Here is a 26,392-nt window from a genome sequence, read left to right on the forward strand (position 1 = left end):
ATATATATATGTTTGTGTGTGTGTGTGTATATGTATATGTATATATATATATATATATTTATATTATATTTATATTATATTTATATTATATAATATATAATATAATATTATATATATATATATATATATATAATATTGTGCCAGCTTGTCAAAAGTAGAAAATTAAAAAATAAATGTGAAACTGGGGCTTTCCCAATTAATACTCTGTATAAAAATCATGGCAGTTCCCTTTAAGCTAACTCAAATTATGCAGGGAAGTGGCAAACAAGATCTGATATTGCTTTTTAATCTATAACATAGATATATAAAATATATTGTGTTTTTTTTTATAAAAATAAATAGTTGAATACATTCATCACTTTGGGAAAGGTGTATATAGCATACACATAGCATATATAGCGTATATACATTTATGTATATGTTTATAACGTTGGAACATTGGTGCTGTTAGGTTATTTTGGATATGTGCTGAATGAATTCAGAATCATCTTTTTGTTTCTTCCCACAGCAGGTGGAGTTAGAAGTCACACTACCTGGGGAAGGGAAAGATCGCATCTTCAAAGTTGCAATCAAGTGGATGGCGTGTGTAAGCTTGCAGGCCCTACATGATGCACTGTCTGGTCGTCTTCCCAGTGTCCCTTTTGAGACAATTCAGGCTTTAGATGTTGTGATGAGGCATTTACCTTCTATGAGGTACTGTTTTATTAGCACAGATTTTATTCAATTGACTGATTTTATACATATTAAGCTATTCTTTAAGCGGCATACTCTATTCATGGTGGGCATGCGAGTAATAATGGAATTATTTTGGAAAATAGGTATACACCAGTTGGTCGTTCTTTTTTTACTGCATCTGAAGGCTGTGCAAATCCTCTCGGGGGTGGCAGAGAAGTTTGGTTTGGATTTCATCAGTCCGTACGGCCGTCGCTCTGGAAAATGATGCTCAATATCGATGGTAGGTATAGAGAAAAGAGTTGTATTTCTAAACCAGGGGTCCTCAAACTACAGCCCTCCAAGGTCATTTACCTGGCCCCTGCTGTGTCCTCACCCCTGGCTACTACCTGTCTGCCTCCGCCTGGTCCTCTGCCCCAGCACGGCACTGCGTCCCACCGGCTGACACTAATGGCGCGTAGTTTGAGGACTAACTATAGTCTGCGCCCCCCAACACTCTGAGCCCCCTATTTAAAAAGTTTAAGTTTAAGAGACATTTTGGCTCAAGTGGTTCCAATTAAGTATTTTCTCATGACTGGTAACATACCGAATTCAGTTGTCCTTGCATAAAACTTGAAGCAAATTATTACATTTTGTATAAAGCCACTTCACTTTTTTCACCCTTCTGGTAAATCCGTTTGTGACCTGTTTCTGTACAGGGGCTGTTCTAAGCGGAATTGTGCTTAGTACAGGGGAATCCCTATGCTGCCATAGTTTTATGGTATCTCTCTGTACAGGCTATGAGCAAACTTAGGGGGCTGTTCCTGCTGAATTGTGCTTAGTACAGGGGAATCCCTATGCTGCCATAGTTTTATGGTATCTCTCTGTACAGGCTATGAGCAAACTTAGGGGCTGTTCCTACTGAATTGTGCTTAGTACAGGGGAATCCCTATGCTGCCATAGTTTTATGGTATCTCTCTGTACAGACTATGAGCAAACTTAGGGGGCTGTTCCTGCTGATTAATGATGTCATACCTAGCAACCCAGGAGGCAGACAGCTGTCCTTGTTGGCTTGTTTGTAACACTGCTACAGGACTATAGGAAGTGATATGACAGCTTGTTGCAAGCTCCTAAGATGAATGGAAGCTTAAGCACGATGGAAACTCCCAGCAGAGCTAATATTACTGTAACAGTAGCAGTGGGGGAAGAATAAAAAAAAAAATGCAAGTGTAAGGTTTGAATGAGTGCTGGTAGGTATAGTCGTGTCCCTTAATATATGGTTTTGTGCAATTGTTGCTGTTCTCTCATAAGTTACTTATAACAACACTTCTAGAACACAATATACAAACTGGTTTACAATTTTATTTTTAATGCATCCACAGTGTCTGCTACAGCATTTTACAAAGCACAACCAGTAATTGAGTTTATGTGTGAAGTTCTGGATTTTAAAAGCATCGAGGAGCAACAGAAACCTCTGACTGATTCCCAAAGGGTTAAATTTACCAAAGAAATTAAAGGTAAATTAACTTCAAGTAACTTTTTCTTAATCTGTAGGTTTCTTTAAACACCTGCCTTCTGTATATAGTAAAATATACAGCTTGGGCCCTTCCGGTACCATAGCTTTTACTTATGTGAGTTGCCCGTTGATTTGTGCTTTGTGTTGAATTGGGCACTGAATTGCAATATTAAAGAGCTCCAGCAGGCAAGAGGTTAAACACACATCTTAGTTTTGATACTTTTGTTGTGAAATTAAATATAGCAATCACAAACGCCATGCAAATAAATATTGGTGTCTAACATCCATGTAGGTTTAAAAGTGGAAATAACTCACTGTGGACAAATGAAACGGAAATACAGAGTTTGCAACGTAACAAGGCGACCAGCAAGTCATCAAACGTATGTTCTTCTCCACTTATTAAATAATTTTCTTTTTTTTTTATTATGGTTTTTGAAATGTCCTTTTTGTTGTGCTTATTTCTAGGCCCCAAGCTTTATATAGTAAAATATACAGTTTGGGGCCTGCTGGTACAGCAATCACTGAGTTAGTAAATACTATGTTAGGTTAGGACCTAAAAATGAGATTTAGGCTGGGTCACCATGAAACCCATAAACTCACATTGGTAAAAAAAACAAGGTGCCAACTATAACTTTATAAATTCATATTTGGTAGTTTGGTTTATTGTTGAACTCCATTCGGTAGTTCTGAGACAATGGTAAAGGGAAAAAAAAAACTGGTTGCTGTGGTTACTTACCCTGGCAACCAAGAAACGCCACAAGATTTAATATTCTGTTTTATTGCTTATGTTTAATATTAATCTTTCATTCTGACTTTCAGAATGCCTCTTTGCTAGATTAATTGTTTCAATGTTTCATACCATGGAATGGAACAGTAAAAAGATTTCCCTTCTCTTCCAGTTGTATTTCATAAAGGCTCACCTGGGGTGCCTGGCAAAAAAACAAAAAACTGTTCATGAAACCATGTTTAATCTTGCCTAAGGGGGTTCTGCTCTGATGTAAATGGTTGTCCTTAACTCCTGAAATATCATCCACAAAAACTCCGTATTAGAGACATATTGACTTACAGTCATCAGACTGAATGAAGAGCTTGCATTTCCATATAATACCCAAAATAACGGTCTGATTTGTTGTAGGGAAAATCCCATTGCTCAAAGCCGAGCCAGATATATTGTGTGTGTCAGAGACGAGTTTGTGAAGAATATCCCTTTAGCTACAAAGCTCAGAATTACAGGAGGGCCAGCTCTTATACTGTTCATTTTAAGCAAACTAAACATTTTTAAAAATGGTTTACCTTTTGTCTGTAATAAAAATGTACCTTGAAGGTCCATAATGTAGGCAACCCTATTGGGTTTATTTAATGTTTACATTATTTTTAATTATGAATTTTGAAAAGATCCCCTGTCCAGAAAATCCCTAGGTCCCAAGCGTTCTTGATAATAGATCTTCAGCTTGGCTTTCAATTGGCAAACTGGCATTTAAAGAAAAGATATTTAGAATGCTTGCTTTTCTAATGATTACGCTTCTTGATATTCAGAGATCTGGCTGTAATGAGCATTTAGTTTATACAGTAGTTAAAATATTGAATAGGTTGTTTCATTGAAGATTAGCATGTTCTCTAGAATCTAGCATTTCATAAATAGGATGAAAAGCACCAGTTTAAGATCCATTATCCAGAGAGCTTCAAACTACAGGAAGGCCATCTCCCATAGATTTTTTTTTAAGCATATAATTAATCTTTTTTTGATTTCCTTTTTCTCTGTAAAATGAACAATCGCTTGCACTTGATCCTAACGAAGTGGCACAAATCCATATTGGTGGCAAAGCAGTTCTATTGGGTTTATTTAATGTTTAGATACATTCTTGTCATTTTATTATGTTTATCCCATTATATGCTCCCCTCTGCACACACCCCTTTTATTTTTAGATACTTAGATATTTAATTTATAAATATAAAGCATTTATACGCTGATATTTATATACCCACAGACATCTGAACACATGTATGGTATATCTTTTTGATAAAATAATGACTTATGGTGTTTTCCATTTGTTTGTTTCTGCAGATTCCCTCTCCAGCAGGAGAGTGGACAGACGGTAGAATGCACCGTCGCACAGTACTTTAAGGACAGACACAAACTAGTTCTGCGTTACCCTCATTTACCATGTTTACAGGTCGGGCAGGAGCAGAAACACACATACCTCCCACTTGAGGCAAGTATCGTTCTAGGAATTAGATACGTTTCTTGTACCATGTCTTAATATCTAATCCCAGTAGGTAGCACGGAAAATAGTACATATTTTGTCTAGATAAAAAATGCTTAGTAAATCGAGTGGATTAAAATACATTTTTTTGGAAGCTTAGTTTTAAATAATTAAGCTTAGTTCTAATTAGTGTCTATTGGTTAGTACAGCCGCAAGTACGTGTGTATGTAGGAAGGGTAGATCATTTAGTAGAGAGTTGCAGTAGCCAATATGTACATGACAAGTAAATTCTGATGTTCTTTTGTTATAATTTATATTTAAAATTATTCCAAGTGGGTGATGATTTAGTTATTGATTGGATGTGAGGAGCAAAGAAGAGGGAAGAAAATTACCCCAGTACACCGGGCAAGGGTAGTGGGTGAAATATTTATCTTTACTAGGGAGTTTTGGGATGTATGCATCTCTTAATGTTCTCTCCCTTTTATTCTGCTTTAGGTATGCAATATAGTGGCTGGTCAAAGGTGCATAAAGAAACTTACGGACAATCAGACCTCCACTATGATACGGGCAACTGCTCGATCTGCTCCAGATCGCCAAGAAGAGATCAGTAAATTAGTAAGTGTTATTTATTGAACAGGAGGGTATTCAGTTCCTTTAAAGCAGAAGGAAACCTGGATTCACAGGGTAGTGGCAATATGTTAGCTATGCCCTCTGGATCCAGGTTTTTTCAGTTGGGTGTTTCCCAACAAAAAAATGTATGTATGTATAAAGGAAAATTTTCATATTATGTATACACAATGCCTTTTCTGTATGAAAATTGAATTAAACTTTTACTAAAAAAACTAGTTTTATTAAAGCAAATAGTAAAACCTGTGTCTTTTTTTTCTGTTTCTTTTAGATGCGAAGTGCAAGTTTTAATACTGATCCCTTTGTGCGAGAGTTTGGTATAATGGTGAAAGATGACATGACCGATGTCACAGGCAGAGTCCTTCAACCTCCTTCAATCCTTTATGGAGGCAGGGTATGGGAAGAGCCAAATGCTCCCTTGGTAGACATCTATATAGTTCTTGATCTTTATACTGTGTTTTGCTGTGTTTGCTTTTGCAATGAATGTGTTACCATTGTTACCGCTTCATGTTGCTGTATGTTCTCTTAAATGCGTGTGGAGTGTGTTTGATCTCATTAATAACTCATTAGTGAGAATGAAAGAAACAATGTTCGTTCACAGTTTGTCTTTGCATCACAAATAGATTGAATTGGGGCTTTAGATACATTTGTGGGGTTTTTTTAACCCTATTTGCCATGGTATATGCAAATATTTAATTTACTCAACAAAATCTATGCTTTGCTTATATTACTATGAATCTGAGGTCATATTGTACATTTTTTTTTTTTGTACCTTAGAAATTTTTTTGTCATCCCCTGTTAACACTTGCAAAGCATTTTTATATGTTTTTGGAGTAAAAATACAATGTTCCTACTATCCAGTATAATGACATCTGGCACAGTGTAACCAGAACTGTATGTATATTAGGAAGAATTCTGCCCTTTCTATTTTGTGCTGTAGTGTCAGATTCTGACCAAACCAAAGCAAACCCTTTTATTTAAAATGGGAAGTTTTTATGTTTGTGAGAAGAAATGCCTGAGTGACTGCATGTTTCCAAAAATACTAACCCCATTTTGCCAAGTGTGTTAAGTGTGTATGTAGATGATACTGTTTTATGTTGATATAAGCAGAACTTGTTTGTCATAAAGGCTTAAAGTAGAAAAGAGATTTTGATTAAAACTATGCAGTAGCAGATTTTTGTTCTCAAATTCAGGCAAATTCCATGCAGCCCATACAGGACCATCATTCGCTCCTCTGCAGCCAATAGCATTTAGTACCCCATCACCTACAGTGAAAAGATCATTCTCTGCTGTGGGCATCTATAACCATCATTTATATAGCACCACCCAGTGCTTTACAGTGTAAAGGGATACAAGACCAAATAGTTTACATATATAAACATTTCTCCAATATCCATTCAATGTTACAAGTGGATATTGTTAGGAGACAATAGGGGCAGGGCCCTGCTTGCACGAGCTTACACTCTAAGGGCCTATTGTGCACCTAATGGAGAAGGAAGCATAATGGTGTAGGACAAAATACCTGTAGAGTCAAACCCTAAAAGATAACTCACTTGTAGTGTGAGCTTTTAATCTTACAATATTGAGATATATTCAGTTACGGCTGATATTAATTAGCTGTGTACCTATAGATCGATCTCTCCCATCATTTTATAAATAAAAAGATAAGCTTGCTACCTTTTCATACATAGCATATATTAGCTACTATTTAATGTGGCATGCATGTTTGGTGTGACCATCAGTGGTGTGATTACTTTATTTTACTGCTGCTAGAATCTTCAAGATGTGATCTTTATGATTTGCAGAACAAAGCAATTGCCACCCCTGTCCAGGGTGTCTGGGACATGAGAAACAAACAGTTCCACACCGGCATTGAAATAAAGGTGTGGGCCATCGCCTGCTTTGCCCCACAACGGCAGTGTACTGAAGTTCACCTCAAGTAAGTGGCTCTCAAGATGTGATTTTATGCAGGGTTGACGTCATAGGCAGACATTAATGGACATGTTTTATTGCTTAGGAAAGCAAAACGCTCTTTGTTCATAATGTTGGGGGCAGTGATCTTAGTTCTAATGAGTAGTGGGAAAGCAGTATGTGTACATATATATCTTTCCTAAGAGATAACTCATGATGTTTGAGATGCCCAGGACTGGACATGTGAGGTAATTTTGTGTTAAGTTGTTCTACATGTGACTGTAAACTGCAGCTGTAAAATTTGCAGGCAGTATAATGTTACTCTTCGTTATGGATATGCTCATAAGGGCACTGACTTTGTATTTACCTTACAAATAAAAAGCACTATGGAAATAAAGCCATTAGTAAAGCTTATATATACATTAAAAGCTCACTATAGTTGCCAGTAAAACAGGGGCTTTCAACAACATCTCCTCCAATAACCTGAATTTACAATACATCTTTCACATGGACAGGCTAGAGATAATCACTAACAAAGAAAAACATACTAGACACCTTACAATTCACCCATTTTGACATACTACTTGGTTTGACTCAGAATTATTATAAATCAATCAAGTGGTGGTGGAGACAGAGCAGTATATATAGAGAATAATGTACAAAAAGAGAAAAGCCGCACCCTCCACAATAACCTCAAATAAATGTCAATTATACATAACTAAAGCGATACAGAGGTGGAGAAAACATCCCCAAGTAACGTGCAAATGAAGTGTATATATGTAGAAATCAAGCGAATTAGGAAACACCCTAAAATGTTCCCCATTAGACTTCAATAGTATGCACCATTACCCAAATCAATTATTAGGCAAAAAGACTCTCCGAGAATGGTAGAAAAATCATGATTAAAATTTAACCTTTATTAAACTTATAAACAATAAAACTCAAATTATACTAATAGAAAAGAAAAACCCCAATTGAAAATAGCATGGGGGGGAGAACAAACTGGACATTGCCTATAGAGTATTAATTAGTTGCCTCTATTAGATTCAAGCTAACATGCCACAATATTAAAATTTTAAATAGTGTGATCTGTAGCCAATTCTCACTACACCCTTCAACTTGGAAGTGATAGGGAAAGTATCTCAGAGCACTTGCAACATTTGTAACAATTCTTATCTCATAAAGAGAAACACAGTGTTGTGTCCTATTACTGTTCGTAAAGTACAGAAAATAGCCAGGGTGTTAGTCACCAACGCTTCAATTATAGAGTATACGTTTGACCTCCTCAATCTCATTAAGCTTATCCGTACACCCCCCAGTAATTGTTTCCATCACCCCACTATCAAATGCGGCGTCAGATTATTGTAGCCCAGCCTCCCTTGTCCACAAAGCGTTCCACCCCCGCAGCTAAAATTGCACATCAATCGTGCACCCCTTCTAGCCTGCCCCCGATTAGGCAGTGATCCCCCACATCAACACCCAAACCTCCCCCATCAAACTGCCCAACGTGCGTTTCACTCCTCACAACAGAGCTTTTTCTCCACCCCATGCTATTTTTAATTGGGGTTTTTCTTTTCTATTAGTATAATTTGAGTTTTATTGAAGTTTAATAAAGGTTAAATTTTAATCATGATTTTTCTACCATTCTCTGAGAGTCTTTTTGCCTAATTGATTTGGGTAATGGTGCATACTAATGAAGTCTGATGGGGAACATCTGTTAGGGTGTTTCCTAATTTGCTTGATTTCTTGATTTCTACATAAACAGAGAATAACCTGTGAAATTTACCAGGACCGAAGGTCACCCCCCCCCCAGGAGTCACCATGTAAACCAGTTGCTGTATATAGCTCAGAATGGAAATCAGGGGTGATTGTACAACCATAGGCCAAAAAAATCTGCCAGAGTGCAGATTTGTTTTGTCATCACCAAACTATTAGTAACCTACAATGTTTATTTTCTGTTATGTCCGTTTTAATGGAAAGTTAATAAATACATATTTAAAAAAAAAAAAAAAAAAAAAACCTCACTATAGTTTGGTGTTTTACCAGGACATTTACAGAACAGTTGAGGAAGATCTCACGTGATGCCGGGATGCCTATCCAGGGACAGCCGTGTTTCTGCAAATATGCCCAGGGAGCAGATAGCGTTGAGCCAATGTTCAGGCATCTGAAGAATACTTATACAGGGCTACAACTAGTCGTTGTAATACTTCCTGGGAAAACCCCTGTCTATGGTGAGTACAAACTGAAATTCAACCACATTTGTCATACGTTGGATCATAGGGACTTTATCTTCTGCAGCTTCAAATATAACTACCCTTGGGCTGTTTTACCCTGTGTATATGCGGCTGTTTGCCTCCCTCCTACCAAAGCTTCATACTTAAAAAAAAGATTAATAGACATGCATGTCTGCTTCCAAAACATTAACAGCTTACTATTAAAATCAGCATTTGTCAACATCATTCCCAGTCAAAAATAAAGTCAACCCAAAAAATACAATTTGTTGAGTAATAAAAGAAATCCTAATTCTAAACAACTTTGCAATATACATTCATGACAAAATTGCAATGGTTTTTGACTTATTTGTATTTATAATTGCTATTAGAAGTAGTGTCCTTTTCTATTCCCTGCCCTGGGGGCTCTGGCATATGAAACAATGTAACACAAGGCAACAGCCTGACAGGCCTGACTCGCTGGAGGAGACTGATCTTTGCAACATTGTTTAAAAAGTAACAACCAGGAGTTCAGCAAATGCTGCTTTCAATAGCAATTACATTTACTAATAACTTGACATGTTCAATACATTCACAATGGAAAGTTGCTTGGAATTATGTTTTCTTTTATTAGGCAAAAAAAACCAAAAAACTTGGGGGGTTGACATGCCCTTTAATCTTTTGAAAACACAAATCAATGTGTATGGGTATGTATATGTTTAGGAAAATATTAATAATCTTAGGGTATTATCATCTGAAAGAGAACCTACATGCATAGTTTTTTTTTGTTTTACAGCGGAAGTGAAACGTGTGGGGGACACTGTTCTGGGAATGGCTACTCAGTGTGTTCAGATGAAAAATGTGCAGAGGACCACACCACAAACCTTGTCTAACCTGTGCTTAAAAATCAATGTAAAATTAGGAGGCGTCAATAACATCTTGTTGCCCCAGGGCAGGTAAGTTGTCAAATATAAATTTTGAATGGCTGTCATACTTTTATTTCACATTTTGTCTAATAGAAATATCAAGAATTGAGTGTATAATTATTAGTGTTGCTTTTTCACCCTCGTCATGTATTTTTTTTTTTCCCCCCTCAAGCTCCTCACTCCTCCTTCCATGGTATTATATCCCTACTGGAATCCTTCAAACACATGTAGTTGTACTAATTTGCCAGTATTTCCCTACTAATTTTTAATCACTGGGAGTGCAATTCCTAAAGGAAGATTTAATTCCTGCAATTCCTACACAGGTAGATTTAAGCTGCCAATTGGGGGGGTCCTTCAGACAGATTCATATTGCCAACAGACTGAGATCTGGCCAAAAAGTGCCCGATCAGGCATATTTGATCTTTCCGTCAGATTGGCAACCGTACCAGCTCATTGATTTGGCCCTTACTTCAACGGATCCTATTCCAGTTTACTCTATCGCCCACCATAGGTGGGCATATCAAGGGAATGATTCTCTTGTTTGGTGATCTCGTGAGCCTACCATTTTATTGTTTCTTTTTATTAGTTTTCTATTCAGGTCCTCTCCTGTTCATATACCAGTCTCTCATTCAAACCACTGTTGCTAGGGTTATTTGATCCCTAGCATATAATTAAAAAAGTCCAATGAAGTCTTTACATCATATTAAATGTTAACACAAAAGTATACAACCCCTTTAAGACCCCCAAGCCTCATTTGACGGAGTGCAATTAGGCCAGAAAAACCACCTTGACTGAGAAAGCACTTTATGTGTTGTAGCCCATTAGGCTGCTCTTGTCTGTGGCCTGAAATACAAATATTGTGTGAATTTATTCGAAGAGCCTCTTAATTTCTTTATTATCAATGCAATCTTTGCCTTTGAATACATTTTATTCACTGATTGTTGTCATACTGCTATTTGTTTTGTAACACACACATTTCTCCTGCAGACCTCCTGTGTTTCAACAGCCTGTCATATTTCTTGGAGCTGATGTTACCCACCCACCAGCAGGGGACGGCAAAAAGCCTTCAATTGCTGCGGTGAGCATAGAGAATATTTACATAGTTAGTGCGACTTATGATAGCCTTAAGAGTCGCACTGAGGATTACTTTACATGCATTCCCTATACCAGAATGTATTTTTTTTTAATGGACTTTATTCTTTTATTTTTAATTTAAGGTTGTAGGTAGTATGGATGCACACCCCAACCGATACTGTGCCACTGTGAGGGTACAGCAGCACAGGCAAGAAATCATCCAGGATTTGTCTGCCATGGTTCGAGAGCTGCTTATCCAGTTCTACAAGTCAACACGCTTCAAGCCCACAAGAATCATCTTTTACAGAGACGGTGTCTCGGAAGGACAGTTTCAACAGGTCTCTTTAGGTTACTTTATTAGAAATAATAATTTAATTTAAATGCAAGAATGTATCAAAGATACAAGAAAAATTAGCTAACTGAATACCTGATTTCCACAATCTACAGGTGCTCCATCATGAGCTTCTGGCCATTAGGGAAGCCTGTATTAAACTGGAGAAGGATTACCAGCCGGGAATTACATTTATTGTAGTGCAAAAAAGGCATCACACACGGCTATTCTGTACAGACCGAAATGAGCGAGTAAGTAGTAAACAGGTTGTATATAAGACTGATATGTTTTTACCAGATGACTTGATACCCTTAATGTGCTGTTAAATCTGTTAGCATCTCTGATCTGAAAACCTTTGGACCATTAGGGGACTTATTTCTGTTTACACAAGAAATATAATTGCATGTTTGTAGTGCCCCAAGGACAAAAGGAAATGGATAGCAGAATACAACCTTCATTAATAGAGGAATGTCGCCAACATGACACTATGCCCAAGATCAAAATGCTTCTTACCAATGCCATAAAGCTGTCCATACATGTGTATATATAGAAAAAATTAAGATTTTCAGTTTGTGTATGCTGGCCAGACAATATTGAGCAGTCTCTGTGGAGGTCTGTTTGTAGATCAGGCAGGAAAATTTAATCCATTAATGCAAGATATCAGCTGAGGTTTGTTGGGAGATAAGGTGGTGAAGAGAAAATTCAAAGGTGTACATACTGTGTACATACCAGTACTTCAGAATCAGACTTTATTTGCATGTATGGGAAGGGATACTTGCTTTAACAGAATTGTATTTCACAATTGATTTGTTTTTATTCCACATAGGTAGGGAAGAGTGGAAATATACCAGCCGGTACCACCGTAGACACAAAGATCACCCACCCATCAGAGTTTGATTTTTACCTGTGCAGTCACGCTGGTATTCAGGTAAGTCCTTTGTTGAATACAAAAGTTACTGGTCATTCTTTATGCTTTGATTTGATATAGAGAGACATATAAAAAATAATAGTAAATATAATGTACAGTTAGAATGCTGTAAAAAAACATTGATATCTCTCTAAAACGGGCCTTTCGCCCTCAGAGAAAAGCAAGAATAAATGGCAGAAATATTCCTGAGCTAGACGAGATGTGGAATGATGCTCTCAAGCTGTTTCCAGAGCTATTCTATCTCTGAGAGACTCCCTACCACAGGGTTCCCCAACCTTTCTTACTCGTGAGCCAAAGTCAAATGTGAAAAGACTCGGGGAGCAACACAAGCACCATGAAAGTTCATGGAGGTGCCAAATAAGGGCTGTGATAGGGTGCATAGAGGCCCCTAATAGCCAATCAGCTTATAGGGGCTTTATTTGGGAGTAAATCTTGTTTTTATTCAACCAAAACTTGCCCCCAAGTCAGGAATTCAAAAATAACTCCCTGGTTTGGGGGCACTGAGAGCAACACCCAAGGGGTTGGGGAAGCAACATGTTGCCCCTGAGCCACTGGTTGGGGATCACTGCCCTACCGTCTAGCAAAGATCTATGATAATGTGTCTGATCAATGTCCTAAATGTAGAGACAAAATAGGATGTATATTTCATGTGTTTTGGACGTTTCCTGTAATTCAAAGATTTTGGAGTAATGTTCTCTGATAACTGGATGAGAAGATCACTTTCCCAAACATCCGTTCCCCAGAGCTTTGCCACTTAGGGTTAACAGGTGATCTGCAGCTTTGATCCTATTCTAGAGTGTGTTATTTGCTATTATTATACTATGCTAAAAAGGCAAATTCCAGCACATTCAAATATCTTGACCCCCTCCCCTGCAATTTGGGCAAAAACTAGTGAACGACTCTCTTCCAATTCAAAAACCCACATATTTAGCAAGAGGATGCCATGAAAAATCTGTGGCTATATGGGGGGCCTGGGTGGAACAGCAAACTACTTTATTGTACCAGAGTCCTTCCAAGCCTTGGTATGATCTGGGCCCTTGCCTCACTCTTTCCCTCTCTTCTCTCACTGCCTCCATTCTCCCCTCTCTTTCCCTCCTCTTGTCAATGTTAATGTCAATTTTTTCTCTTTTTTGTATGGAAAATCGAAAAATAAAATCTCTAAAAATAAAAATACCTTGGTATAGTGCTTTTTCTAACATTATCATTGTCAAAATGAGCTTTTCTGTCATAATGGAGCCTCTAATCACCTTCTGCGGATCAGAAACAGACGATTTCTTATATATCTGTTTTAACTGCAGAGGCTTCATGTGTGTCTTGAAGTGGTTTGCTGTTCCAGACTGCTAGTTTGCCAAGTACATTATTTCTAACCGCCTATACCTTATTCCTATAGGGAACAAGCAGGCCGTCGCACTATCATGTCCTGTGGGATGACAATCGCTTTTCATCGGATGAGCTGCAGATCCTCACTTACCAGCTCTGCCACACTTATGTCCGTTGCACTCGCTCTGTATCTATCCCTGCTCCAGCATACTATGCTCACCTGGTGGCATTCAGAGCAAGGTATCATTTGGTGGATAAAGAGCATGACAGGTACGTATGTTTTATTGTTTTAATCTACTGGCAGTTTAGGATTTCGGGGGAATTTTTAAGGGCTAAACATTGGATTGGAACATTATTGCAAAGTTGTTATAAATAGGCATAATTTTGGTTAGTGTTTTAAGTGCTCAGTTTTAGTTGCTTGTAGATAAATGTATTGTTCAATATGGAAGCATAATCCCTATTTGCAGCTGGGCTTCTTTTGTTGTTGCCTCAAGTTAAGGTACCACCAGTGCTCATACCTACATGGGAATTTTTTATAATTGCGTAGCCTATATAGGAAATAATGTACTCCCTACTGTTAATTATAAAGGCACAGTTGTACAGGGAACTCTCATGTATGATAAGGGATGATGTTCCCCCTACCGTAAATGATAAGGATATTAGCAGTCACTGAGGGGTTCTGTGCCCATATAAAGGCACAAGGCTGCAGGCTGAGTTATACAGGGAACTCTGAGTATCACTCATGTATTATAAGGGATAATGTACCCCCTACTGTAAATGATAAGGATATTAGCAGTCACTGAGGGGTGCTGTGCCCATATAAAGGCACAAGGCTGCAGGCTGAGTTATACAGGGAACTCTGAGTATCACTCATGTATTATAAGGGATAATGTACCCCCTACTGTAAATGATAAGGATATTAGCAGTCACTGAGGGGTTCTGTGCCCATATAAAGGCACAAGGCTGCAGGCTGAGTTATACAGGGAATTCTGAGTATCGCTCATGTATTTTAAGGGATAATGTACCCCCTACTGTAAATGATAAGGATATTAGCAGTCACTGAGGGTTTTTGTGACCATATAAAGTAGTGTTTGTATAGTGAATAATGTACCACCGTTGCAAGGAGCTCTATAACCTAAGGCTGAAGGCTGAGTGCTTTTAAAAAGGTAATGGAACTTGAAGGTAACTTCTAATACTCATATTACAGAGCAGTACTTTATTGTAATATACAAGTTTTAGTGAGTCATGTGACAGAAATTACATCACTAAGCTCTGATTATAACTGATGACATCACTAACCTCTATTTATAAGGATATAATTTATGGTTTGGTTCCATAGGGAAATTACCAAACTGTATATTATATGGTTATATGGTTATATTTTGTCTGGTTTTAATGCAGTATGTTTTTTTTTTTTCTTGCAGTGCTGAAGGGAGCCATACATCCGGTCAGAGTAACGGGAGAGATCAGCAAGCACTTGCTAAGGCAGTGCAGGTACATCAGGACACACTGCGTACGATGTACTTTGCGTAACAGGCGCTGTTATCCAGTGACTTAATAGCACTCCTGGAAACGGATTCACACAGACCAGCTGCACTTAGTTGTTTGTAAAATAGTCCATACTACGGCGACTCCCAGCAAAAAGTGCAATCTACCGGTAACCCTGTTGTTTCCCCCACTGTCCAACCAGCCTTCCGTCCGAACCGCTTCTCACATTATGTTTCCATTCACGATGCAGACCTGTTGCGATTAATGTAGCTTGGAGTTTGCTTGGTATGGGAATGTTTACAAAGGTGCAGAGAGAGAAACACGTACCCATGTAGAAAAACTGAACACGTAACCTCAGGGCTTTAGACTTTTGCTATGGAATAATGTTTCGGATCCTGTATTATCCCTGTTCAGTTGCTGAATTTAATGTGATGGTTGCTGTCAGTTGGGTTGGTTAAAAAAAAAGGAGCTAAAAAAAGAGCTTAAAAAGAAAAAAAAGGCATTAGCAGAACATTTGAAGCCTTAAAATATTGATATTTTTTAATTAGCAAACGATTTTACCATATGTAGCTTTTTATGTGTCAAATGTTCTGGTACATAACTCTATGTACTTCAGAGAGTCAGTCATATTAATGAATTTAATCATGACTGGAGAGGATTAGTGCCCTAGTGTCTCCATCTCATGCTTTTACATATATTATTACCCGGTGCCATTCAGAACACACTCTCCATAGAAAGTCTCGTTTATCGTATTTGTGTCTAAACTCTAACCTTTCCAAAGTTGCTTACCAATACGGGTCTGTGGCAATCAGTACAATCATGTTAAGCTAATGTAAAAAGAAAAGAAAAACACAAAAAAAAGAAAAAAAATATTTCTATTTACCAGTATTAATATGACATGCTATTTATTTTATTTACAAAAAAAACAAAATCATCATTTTTTTTTTTAACTTTATTTTTTAAATAGCAACATATCTATTCTGTGCATGGGTTAAATGAGCTGACATGTTTAACCTTTCTTTGACAATGTGACCTGTGGTACAAGGATTTGTTCTTACAGGCTCCACCGACAGTGAATGGATTAAAAAGAAAAATGAATTTTTAACTGTTTTGTTGCTAGAGGTACTTATCACACATTTGAAAATAACAAAAAAAAAAACCAAACTTTAAAGGGACACCGACACTATTTTGACATCCATGCCAGGCCCAGAACCAGATTTCCTTGTAATGGTACTTCCCCCACCAAATCTCCGTATATTGGGGTGCTTTATCCTGCCTGGTTTCTACATCCCAGTCATAAGAAGCCCCGCGAGTCTGTTTGCTTTTTGCTATAGGAACACACAATAGCCCAGCTTGCTCTGTTTCTTAGCCCTGACTTGGGTGGGGGGAGAGCCATGGTCCTGGGATTGGCACAGAAATTTTGAAAAAATGAATGCCGGTGTCCCTTTAATCTGGTAGTGTTACAGCTGCAAAATGTGAAAAAAAATCAAGCTGCATCTGTTCCTTTCTAGTTATTAGCAGTGCTGCATTTATTGCAAAGCCAGCAACTGGAAGTCCATTTGTGATGATGTGATGAATAGGAGAATGTGCTTTACGTACTGCCCCTTTAATTCGAGTCCAGATATCGGCGCTTACATAGCCTACAACAAAGGAAAGCTTTATTTCTCTCACCCGTGTCTTGCAATACAACCCGCGAGCGCCTCACTCAATAGATCAAATGCGACATGTTGCTTAAAGGAGGCAGTTATCATGTTTACCTTCAGCGTGACATTTATATGCAACCCCCAATGGAACTTTTCCTTTTGCTTTTGTTAGTAATATGCAATTGTGTCACTTCTGTATCTGACCATGGATTTGACTTTTTTACACTTAATAGCAATAGTTATAGCCTCAGTTCTCACCTTTGCTACTGTAATAAAGGCCTGCTTTGATATGAAGGAACGTTCTGCTTGGCGCTGTGCCCTGCTGTGGGAAATGGTTATAAATAACGGAGCGGCGTTCCCTTATGATGTCATTAGCATTTGCGCCAATCAAAACTCCCCAGTGCGGTATCGCCCTAAATCAGCTATTTTGTAACTGATGGTTTGGGACCCAAGAATGGTTCCCCTGCTGTTTAGGGTGAGTTTCCTTAATCGTGTGCAGTTTTTTTCCCCGACAGTAGAGAACAGTAATTGAAATAAGGTGCTTAATTAATTCTGAATCAATTTTGGGGTCTAAAGCTGATTCCCTATAAGGGAGAAGGTTAGGAAACTCTGCCCTCAGTGAAGCGTCTAGCACACCGCCAAAAAAATGGTGGAGTGTGTTCTCTAGACATAGCAAAAAAAAGTCTGCTCCATCTGTAGTACTACTGAGCCTTTATTCAAACCTGCAGTCTCTGTTGGAGGTACTGGAGTTTGGTGTTTGTTCCAGCCAAAATGTAGAGATGTAAAGGCTAAATGCCACCCTAAAGGCATCTGACAGCAGGGTTTGTGGGTTGAGTACAGTTGGCCAGTAAGAACAGCTTTCTGTTGACATATATGTCCGGTCAGTTGGGCACTGTGGTCAAAACGGGCCGAATGTGGGCATGTACAGCCAGCTTAATGTGTTACAGGACAGAACTCAAGAATCAGTTACTGCTGTAATGTATACTGCTTGGGTGCTTTTAAAGGGGAAGTAAAGTCTTCCCACAAGGTTTAGGGAAAGCAGACATTTGTACAGCTCTGTGTGTTCTAGTAGCTCTATATAAATAGTTGTACAAACATACATTTTATTTAGTAGCTGTAAGGTGCAGCAACATAGCCCCAACCTCAGATACTCCTAAAAAAAAAAATCACTGTGGTCGTGACTGCACTCTACAGGGGCCAAACCTGAAGCAAGTACACATGGCATGGAGAGAGTGAGAGCTGTAAGGGTTTCTATCAGAATCCCTAAACTTTTGTGGGAAGTCGTTACTTTTATCATTAAAATGAAAATTATTGGGCTTCTCCCAGAATCCCATGCAGCTGAAATCTAGGGGGGCTGCTGGGAGATCAGCAACTCCAGCAGAGGCTGCAGGTTTCCTATTCCCGGTTTAGACTAAATTTAACCTATTTCGGTAACCCCATCTTCTGCATGTTCTGCCAGCCTCAGACCAAACTGCGCATCGCTCCTATCGCTTTCCTGTAACCCCGCGTGTCGGTGACGGGCATTAGAAACGCACATTTCCTCGCAGCCAAGTCGTAACGAGCCGTGCTCTTATCGATCAACTTGTAGTGGTGCTTTTTTATCTACAGAAATATCTATGCATCGAGTCCCACGTGGGTCGGCTGTGCATTCAGTGAAGGCTTTGCTCTTCTCACAGTGTCGGTGGGCAGATTTGCTTCTCTTTGCACACAGAAATAATAATAATAATAATGATACAGGATGTTTTCATGTATACGTCATTGCACATTATAAAATATCTATTATCTATTTTCTATTTGAATGAATTTTATGTAGACAAATGGCGTCCTGTCTGTTTATATACCTATATCTTGCTTTCTTTTCTATCTGTCGGTCTTAGCCAGCCTGCCCTCTCCAAAATCATTTTTGCCCATTTCTGCATCTATTTGCTTTATTGTTTGTCCGGTCTTATGTTGAAATTCGTCAGCGCGTGTCTCGTCCAATAATATAAACCACGGCATGTTAATGGAATAAGCCCTCCGCTCATAGCCGGCCAATTCCATATTTTATGCAACGCCCTTTAAATGACTGGTTTCTGTTGCAAGAGGATATCTTTATATTGAAGGGGGTTATGGGGTCCCACTCTGGACAGGCCATTGGTTAAAGGGGAAATCACTTTGAAATGTAATTAGCTTTTTGTTCAAGCACAAGAAAAGCCTACATAGCATTGTCCTTACTATTACTGGGCATATGAAATCATTTCAGAAAGTACAGGTATGGGACCTGTTATCCAGAATGCTCAGGACCTGGGGTTTTGCAGATAAAGGATCTTTCCGTAACTTGGATCTTTATAACTTGTCTGCTAAAAATCAATTAAATATTGAATGAACCCAACAGGCTTGTATTGTCTCCAGTAAGGATTAATTATATCTTAGTTGGGATTAAGTACAGGTACTGTTTTATTACTACAGAGAAAAAGATTCATTTTTAAAAATTAGAATTATTTGCTTATAATGGAGTCTATGGGAGATGGCCTTTACATAATTTGGAAAGGGTTTCTGGATAAGGGATCCCATACCTGTATAGGGTCATACCAATTTGCCATTGAGAACATGGAGAAATCAGAAAAAAAAACAATTAGTTTAGAATCTTTCCTTTTACTTTCAGTAACTCTCTAGTTTGGCTGTCTGGTTGCTAGGGTCCAGTTTATCCAGGAAACCAGGCTGTGGTTTTAATGGGAGACTGTAAGATGAATAGGAAAGGAATAAAAGTTGTAATATAATTGTAGCTGTAGGTTTTTGTTTAACCCCCATGTAAAAGCTACAGAGGCGAAAAAAGACAAAACAAAAAAAAAAAATAGTGGGGAAACTTTATTTTTTTACTGGAGACCAAATGAAAAGTTAAGAGTGGAACTTTCTATAATCTGAGGCTGTTATACACAGACTGATTGGGTATGCTCTCTGACCAATGAGTCCACAGACCAAATGGACAATGGTATGGCTGCCTTTCTATAGTTCTGATTGCTTGGTAGGCCCCTATACACACACACCAGTGATATTATTGGTTTGTGCATGGCTATACTTAAGGGAGAAGACACACACAGCTACTAGTAGCAGCTACTGAAACAGACAATGCTAATAATTGTCTCTACGTGTGTTTTAGCGGAGGCAATTCCCAGTATTGTCTATTTAGTAGTCATGACAAGTAGCTGCTACTAAGTAGCTCTGTGTGTCTTCACCCTTAAGATGAACTACCCCTTTGTAATGATTTTAGTGGTTTGGTTTTTTTTTATTCCCAAAATTGAGTTCTCCTGCATGACACTACTCTTATATTTAAGTTCAACAAAACCCTATCCTGCTGCACTGCTTCTCCCTGCCTTTCACATGGAATTTTTGTGTATTTATTGTGTGTGTTCTTAACCCATTATTTACTTTCCTAACCACATTCTCTGTCAGAACCCATTTCCCTAACAAATGACGACAATCTGACATTGATACAAATGATTCCTTTGCGATACTGAATCAATGTGGACTGTATTCCTGAATGCCAAAGGATTCACTTGCCAAGTAGGAGGACGTGGGGGGGTGCAGAAGCCCCCTCAATTGTACTTCATTAAGGCTTTTTTGGTTACAACTGTGAATTGGTATTAAATATGTAACAATTTCTATAGTGCATATCCCCCTCCCTGATGTGTACAAGCCCAGAGTTTGTATGGGAATATGCAGAAACTCAATACTGCGGCCTTTCTGTATGTAATTCCTAGTGTCTTATGGCAGCTTGTGTAATATATATAACGGATAGCCATGGAGTGAGAAGGCTTTGCAGTGATCTCTGTACAGCGAGTGTAAAGCAGTCTTTCCTGATATATAAAGACAATCGATTCACTGTTACCCAAGGTTTGTAAGTAAATCTACTGCCCTACTTTTCGGGTCTTTTATTTCGGAAAATACCTGAAATGATGTGTTCCGTCGCTCAGCAGCCATTGTGTAGTGCTGAGAAGTGCACTGTCCCGTTTATTTCCTCTGTCTATAATGTAAATAGTCCCTTGTACTGTACAGCCGAGGTCCTTTAGCCCAATGGGGATGTTTTATATTTAACCGAATGCCGTGGTGTGTTGCTTTCTTTCTAACAGTCCCAAGCTCGGTCGTGCCGGCCCGCTAACGAGGGGGTAGAGAATATTTTTGAATGTGCTGTTAAGATATAGCTATAAATCTGCCAGTTTTATGTACTCGTAACCAGGACGGTGCGGGAATATCTTTTATACGCTCTGCGTTATTTCCTCACAAATAACCCTGATTTCCGGGGCTCTGTATTCCTTAGATGTGTTCTTATTTTTAAAGGGGTTGTTTGACTTGTTTCTATGAAAGTTTTTATTCATCCAGGGCGAGATAGACAGTATCCAGCAACTGGACTTGAAAGCAATTCCCTACGTGGCACTGCGAGTTTCCTCTCAAGGCAACTTCCGCGACTTCTGCAAATTGCGCCGCCGCATATGCCATCCCACCGATTTACATTCTAGCCGGTGGGATGGCATTTAGGGGATATTAGTCGCCCGCGACAAGGGAGATTTGTTGGGGCGCGACTGATCCTCCCAGTGTGTCGCAGCCCTAACTCATTTAATTGAATAGTGTGTGACCTTATGCTCACAATTGAGTCACTTTCCGTGACCCACGGAATTGGTAGTCGTACCATGAGGATTTAGCAAAAATGGTTTAATGTTTCCGTTGCAAGTAGACTGTAACATGTCCATGTTAGCAGTGTGTATGATCCGCGCTCAGAACAAGCCGTTGGGTCACAGTCACACACTGGCAGCAAATGTGTCTGGAATCTCTCATTTTAATGGGCATTTGAGTATCCCTTTCCATTTAATATTCACCAATAACTCTGCTTAGGATTTAATTTGTCTAACACTGTAACTGTCTTGCTGACATTTTAGTACATTTACTTTATAAACAGTTCAGTGTAAAAACGAAACTGGATAAAATATACAGACTAAGCAGAATAATATTTGTAATATAGTTAGTTAGGCAAAAATGTCATCTATAAAGGCTGGAGTGGGCAGATGTCTAACATAATAGCCAGAACACTGCTTCCTGCTTTACAGCTCTCTATCCTCTTAGTTCAGGGGTCCCCAACCTTTCTTATTCGTGAGCCACAGTCAAATGTAAAAAGACTTGGAAAGCAACACAAGCACCATAAAAGTTCACGGAGGAGCCAAATAAGAGCTGTGATTGGCTATTAGGCAGCCTCTATGCACTCTATCAGCTTACAGGGGCTTTATTTGGTAGGAAATCTTGTTTTTATTCAACCAAAGCTTGCCCCCAAGTCAGGAATTCAAAAATAACTCCCTGGTTTGGGGGCACTGAGAGCAACACCCAAGGGGTTGGGGAGCAACATGTTACCCCTGAGCCACTGGTTGGGGATCACTGTCTTAATTATTCAGTGACTTTAGGGGGATGGGGGCACCTGGGACATAACTGTCAGTTAGTTTGTGAGCTCACAGGTCAGATTTAAAAGCAAACTAACTGAGCCTAATGTTCCAAATGCCCCCCCCCCCACTTCCCTCAAGTCACTGATTGGTTACTGACTGCAGACAGCTTAGAGAGTTGTAAAGCAGGAAGTAGTGTTCTGGCTATTATGTTAGACAGCTGCCCACTCCAGCCTTTATAGATTACATTTTTGCCTAACTAACTGTATTGTAAACATTTTTTTTATTTTGAGCAGTTTGTCTATTTACCCAGGTTAATTTTTATGCTGAACGATTCCTTTACGGGATCCCAAGTCGAGTCTTGTTGAGTCTGCTGTTTGATAGCGGGGGGGGGGCATAGGGTTGCTGGTCACACTGACTGTTACGTCTGCCACACACACAGCTGGTCCCTGTGTATTTATTTAACACTTTCACACTCTGACTTGTATATAGCAAAACCCCGGGAAGTGCAGCCTGTTGTGCATATTCACCCACATATATACCTATTCCCAAGGGTTGGAGTGTGCTAGCCTCGAGCTAATCTGCTGCCTTACACTGAGCATGGTGCGGCCCTTTGTACCATATATTCATCAAGCCGTTGTTAACGACCCCTTTAGAAGTACAGACTAATCTAATGCGGATATATATATATTATTTATCCCTAATCATGTGGGAAACGCCCTGGGTGTGTAACGGAGTTTTGCACTAGCCGTGATTTTTTTTTTCCCAGCATTTTGTTTCTTTGATAGTAGAAAAAGTCGAAATATTTAACTGTGCAATAAAGAGAGATTTCCTATTTCTTACCTGTTGAATAGTCGCAGGGAACCTTTCCTTTTAACTGACAGAACCAGAGCTGTGTTGTATTTAGTGTATGGGAGCCATGACTGGTCCATCCTCTGTCGGGCACATCAGCATGGATTCCTGGCTACCTCTGTACCAGACAGAGCCAAACCCATTATATGGGCACAAGGATTGCCCCGAGAACCCCCCCAGGTGCCATGTCCGTATGTGCCGCCCTGGGCAAGGCTTCATTCACCATAACACTGTTCAGCCAATACAGGCACGGGGGGAGCCTTATGTATAGGATTTAGTGGTGCTCTGGGGTTCCCCATGTGCAGCCCTGTATAGCTTCTTCTCTCCCCCTAATGCCATTATATTTACTGACGAGTACGTTTTATATGTAACTTTGCAAAATGGTGCTAACTTTTATATTGAAGTGACGGTGTTTGTGTATCCGATCGGTAGAAGTGGCGTTTGCTGTGAGTGCGCGTGGTGCTGCTTGACTGTCAGTGCTATGTATGGGATTCCCTACCTGCTGCTTTTGTTTACAGGCGAGTAACCATGTGACCCCCCCCCGCGCCAGTTTTATAGTTGGGCATCGCGTGTAGGAAAGTGCTGGCTACAGATGTCATTTTTGAGTCCATGACCACTAAGACCAATGAGCCTGCCTCAGTGTATTGCTATTAGTGCCCAGTGCCGGGGGGTCAGAGTAGGAATGGGCCCATATTGTATGGGCAAGGTTGGTAGTGCGCAGGTTATCCACCCGTGCATGCCAGCCCTGAGCTCTACCAGTCAGTTCTTTCTAGCTTGGAGCTGCCAATTTTAAATATATCTATTGGTGGCCTTGCTGGCATAGAAACAATGCCATTTAATTTATACATGTTTTAGTACCTGTAAAGGTGTAAAGCCCTGATGCGCTCTCTCTCCGCCCCCTTCTGCTCTCTCTCTCCGCCCCCTTCTCTCTCTCTCTGCCCCCTTCTGCTCTCTCTCCGCCCCCTTCTGCTCTCTCTCTCCGCCCCCTTCTGCTCTCTCTCTCCGCCCCCTTCTGCTCTCTCTCTCCGCCCCCTTCTGCTCTCTCTCTCTCTCTGCCCCTTCTGCTCTCTCTCTCTCTCTGCCCCTTCTGCTCTCTCTCTCTCTCTGCCCCTTCTGCTCTCTCTCTCTCTCTGCCCCTTCTGCTCTCTCTCTCTCTCTCTCTCTCTCTCTGCCCCTTCTGCTCTCTCTCTCTCTCTGCCCCTTCTGCTCTCTCTCTCTGCCCCTTCTGCTCTCTCTCTCTGCCCCTTCTGCTCTCTCTTTCTGCCCCTTCTGCTCTTTCCTTCACACCTACTGTATGGGAGCTGCTGCCGGGAATGATGGGAGTAATGGATAAATATACATACTGATTTTATTGTTGTTTTCACCCCTTATCTCTGCAAGTAAACAATAAAACAAAGGATTTCATAGATTATAATACCAGTATAATCCCAGAAAATCAACTTTTTTTGTTTGTTTTATATTCAGAAAGTGATTGATCTATTATCCGGAAGGCCTATTTGTGTAAAGCTTTACAGTAGCAGTGTCCTACCTATATAATGTCTCTGTAATAAGCCGGTGCCTTGCAGCAAGCAAGGGATTTCAGTAGCCTTAAGGCTTGTGCTCTGTATTACAGAAAGGCTCCTGTATCTGGAAAACACCAAGTTCCCTGTAGTAAATCCCATATCTCTGTACAAGGGATAAATGTTCTCTGCGCACAATAAGCTATGCACTGTGTATCCGTTATATAGTATATTTCCATGATTATTCCACAGCAGTTTGTTTGGCTCTGTAGGCGCCATATCCATGTCCAATGCTGGTGGCTGTTGCTATGGAGTGTACCCACCATAGACACCCTAGTAACGGTGCGTATAATAGCAGCGCCGGCCCCTTTGCCTTCCTTTTATTTCACTTAGAATGCGGTTTAGTATTATTGGACTTGCCGGCCAGTGCATGGGATTATATAGTCGCAGAACAAAACTGGCCCTTTAGGAGGACACACGCCATGTTAAGGGGCCCCAGGTGACATCATGAGGCAGTATTAATACTTCTTTCTGCCTGAAAATCCCCCTATGCCACCCCCTGCCCAGAGGTATTAGTGGAGGGAGAGCTGAAGAAGTTGCACTGAACTGGGGGGGTGGGGCAAGCCTCCCATAGGCTGACTACAAAAAGAGCCCCGCCATTGAATGATGTTTGTGCCTCATCCCTTCTAGTAATACAGATGATATTATGGGTTTGCATACTAATGTGTCGGTATCACTTTATCTCCTTATTCCCCATGTAACCAGTTCTTCTTCCATAGAAACATTTATTCCTGGCCCCAATGAAGAATTGTCTTCCATTTAGACTGCAGTCATCTGTGTTTGCTTGGATACCTGGCAGCCAGCCCTGTGCTTAGCTGGGCCCCCCAATATAAGTTAGGGGTGCAAATATGCAAACTAGGGTTCTAATTGGGCCCCGTGTTCCCCCAGGTCATTATTGAGGATTCTGTATTCAGCCAAGTCTGTGGACTATGGGTTTAGGTATCGGTTCTCCCGGGCTTTGCGATTGTGCCATAACTGACCGTTATTCTCTCCCCGTCTGAGAAGTTGCCACCCAGCTCTTTCCAGTTCTAGACTACCTCAGGTCATTCCTTTGCCCATCTGTGGAGAGTGACAGTTGCACTATACGCATGTCATACAAGAGCAGAGAAGCTCAGTGGTTGGGTGTTACGTCGATCTGTTAGCCTGTTAGCCCAAGCTCAGAGCCGGGTTGGGCACATCATCATGAAGTCAAATGGTACCACAATTTGTGCCGTGTCCTTTAACTAAGCTCCATCTTTACTGCTGACCCAAAGCCAAACCAGTAAGCCCCTTCCCAGTGGGATAAACGCATTTCAAAAAGCATCAGTGTTTTTAGGTCCATAGCGTCTTGAACAAAACGGATGTCAGTGCTGTAAAGCATATCCCTTTGCCCAGGCTCCCTTTCTACTGCTCTGATGTCAGTGCTGTAAAGCATATCCCTTTGTCCAGGCTCCCTTTCTACTGCTCTGATGGCAGTGCTGTAAAGCATATCCCTTTGCCCAGGCTCCCTTTCTACTGCTCTGATGTCAGTGCTGTAAAGCATATCCCTTTGTCCAGGCTCCCTTTCTACTGCTCTGATGGCAGTGCTGTAAAGCATATCCCTTTGCCCAGGCTCCCTTTCTACTGCTCTGATGTCAGTGCTGTAAAGCATATCCCTTTGTCCAGGCTCCCTTTCTACTGCTCTGATGGCAGTGCTGTAAAGCATATCCCTTTGCCCAGGCTCCCTTTCTACTGCTCTGATGGCAGTGCTGTAAAGCATATCCCTTTG

The 26,392-nt window shown here is 40.0% G+C and overlaps 1 protein-coding gene across 2 annotated transcripts in view; it reads left to right on the forward strand.

The window, feature by feature from the left end:
- The window catches only part of ago2 (argonaute 2, RISC catalytic component), a 40,276-nt gene extending 22,281 nt beyond the window's left edge, over positions 1 to 17,995 (forward strand). The window contains exons 4-19 of one of the 2 annotated variants that reach the window (XM_012964517.3): positions 509 to 693; positions 819 to 955; positions 2,034 to 2,168; positions 2,460 to 2,547; positions 4,233 to 4,380; positions 4,867 to 4,986; positions 5,270 to 5,392; positions 6,804 to 6,937; positions 8,956 to 9,140; positions 9,916 to 10,075; positions 11,033 to 11,123; positions 11,263 to 11,457; positions 11,567 to 11,701; positions 12,277 to 12,378; positions 13,769 to 13,968; positions 15,123 to 17,995. In XM_012964517.3, the coding sequence (XP_012819971.1) occupies positions 509 to 693; positions 819 to 955; positions 2,034 to 2,168; positions 2,460 to 2,547; positions 4,233 to 4,380; positions 4,867 to 4,986; positions 5,270 to 5,392; positions 6,804 to 6,937; positions 8,956 to 9,140; positions 9,916 to 10,075; positions 11,033 to 11,123; positions 11,263 to 11,457; positions 11,567 to 11,701; positions 12,277 to 12,378; positions 13,769 to 13,968; positions 15,123 to 15,231 (2,247 nt within the window). In that variant the 3' untranslated portion in view covers positions 15,232 to 17,995. 2 annotated transcript variants of the gene reach the window in all.
- Positions 17,996 to 26,392: the final 8,397 nt, after the last annotated feature.

This window comes from Xenopus tropicalis, chromosome 6 (genome assembly GCF_000004195.4).
Source record: "Xenopus tropicalis strain Nigerian chromosome 6, UCB_Xtro_10.0, whole genome shotgun sequence".
NCBI lineage: Eukaryota > Metazoa > Chordata > Amphibia > Anura > Pipidae > Xenopus > Xenopus tropicalis.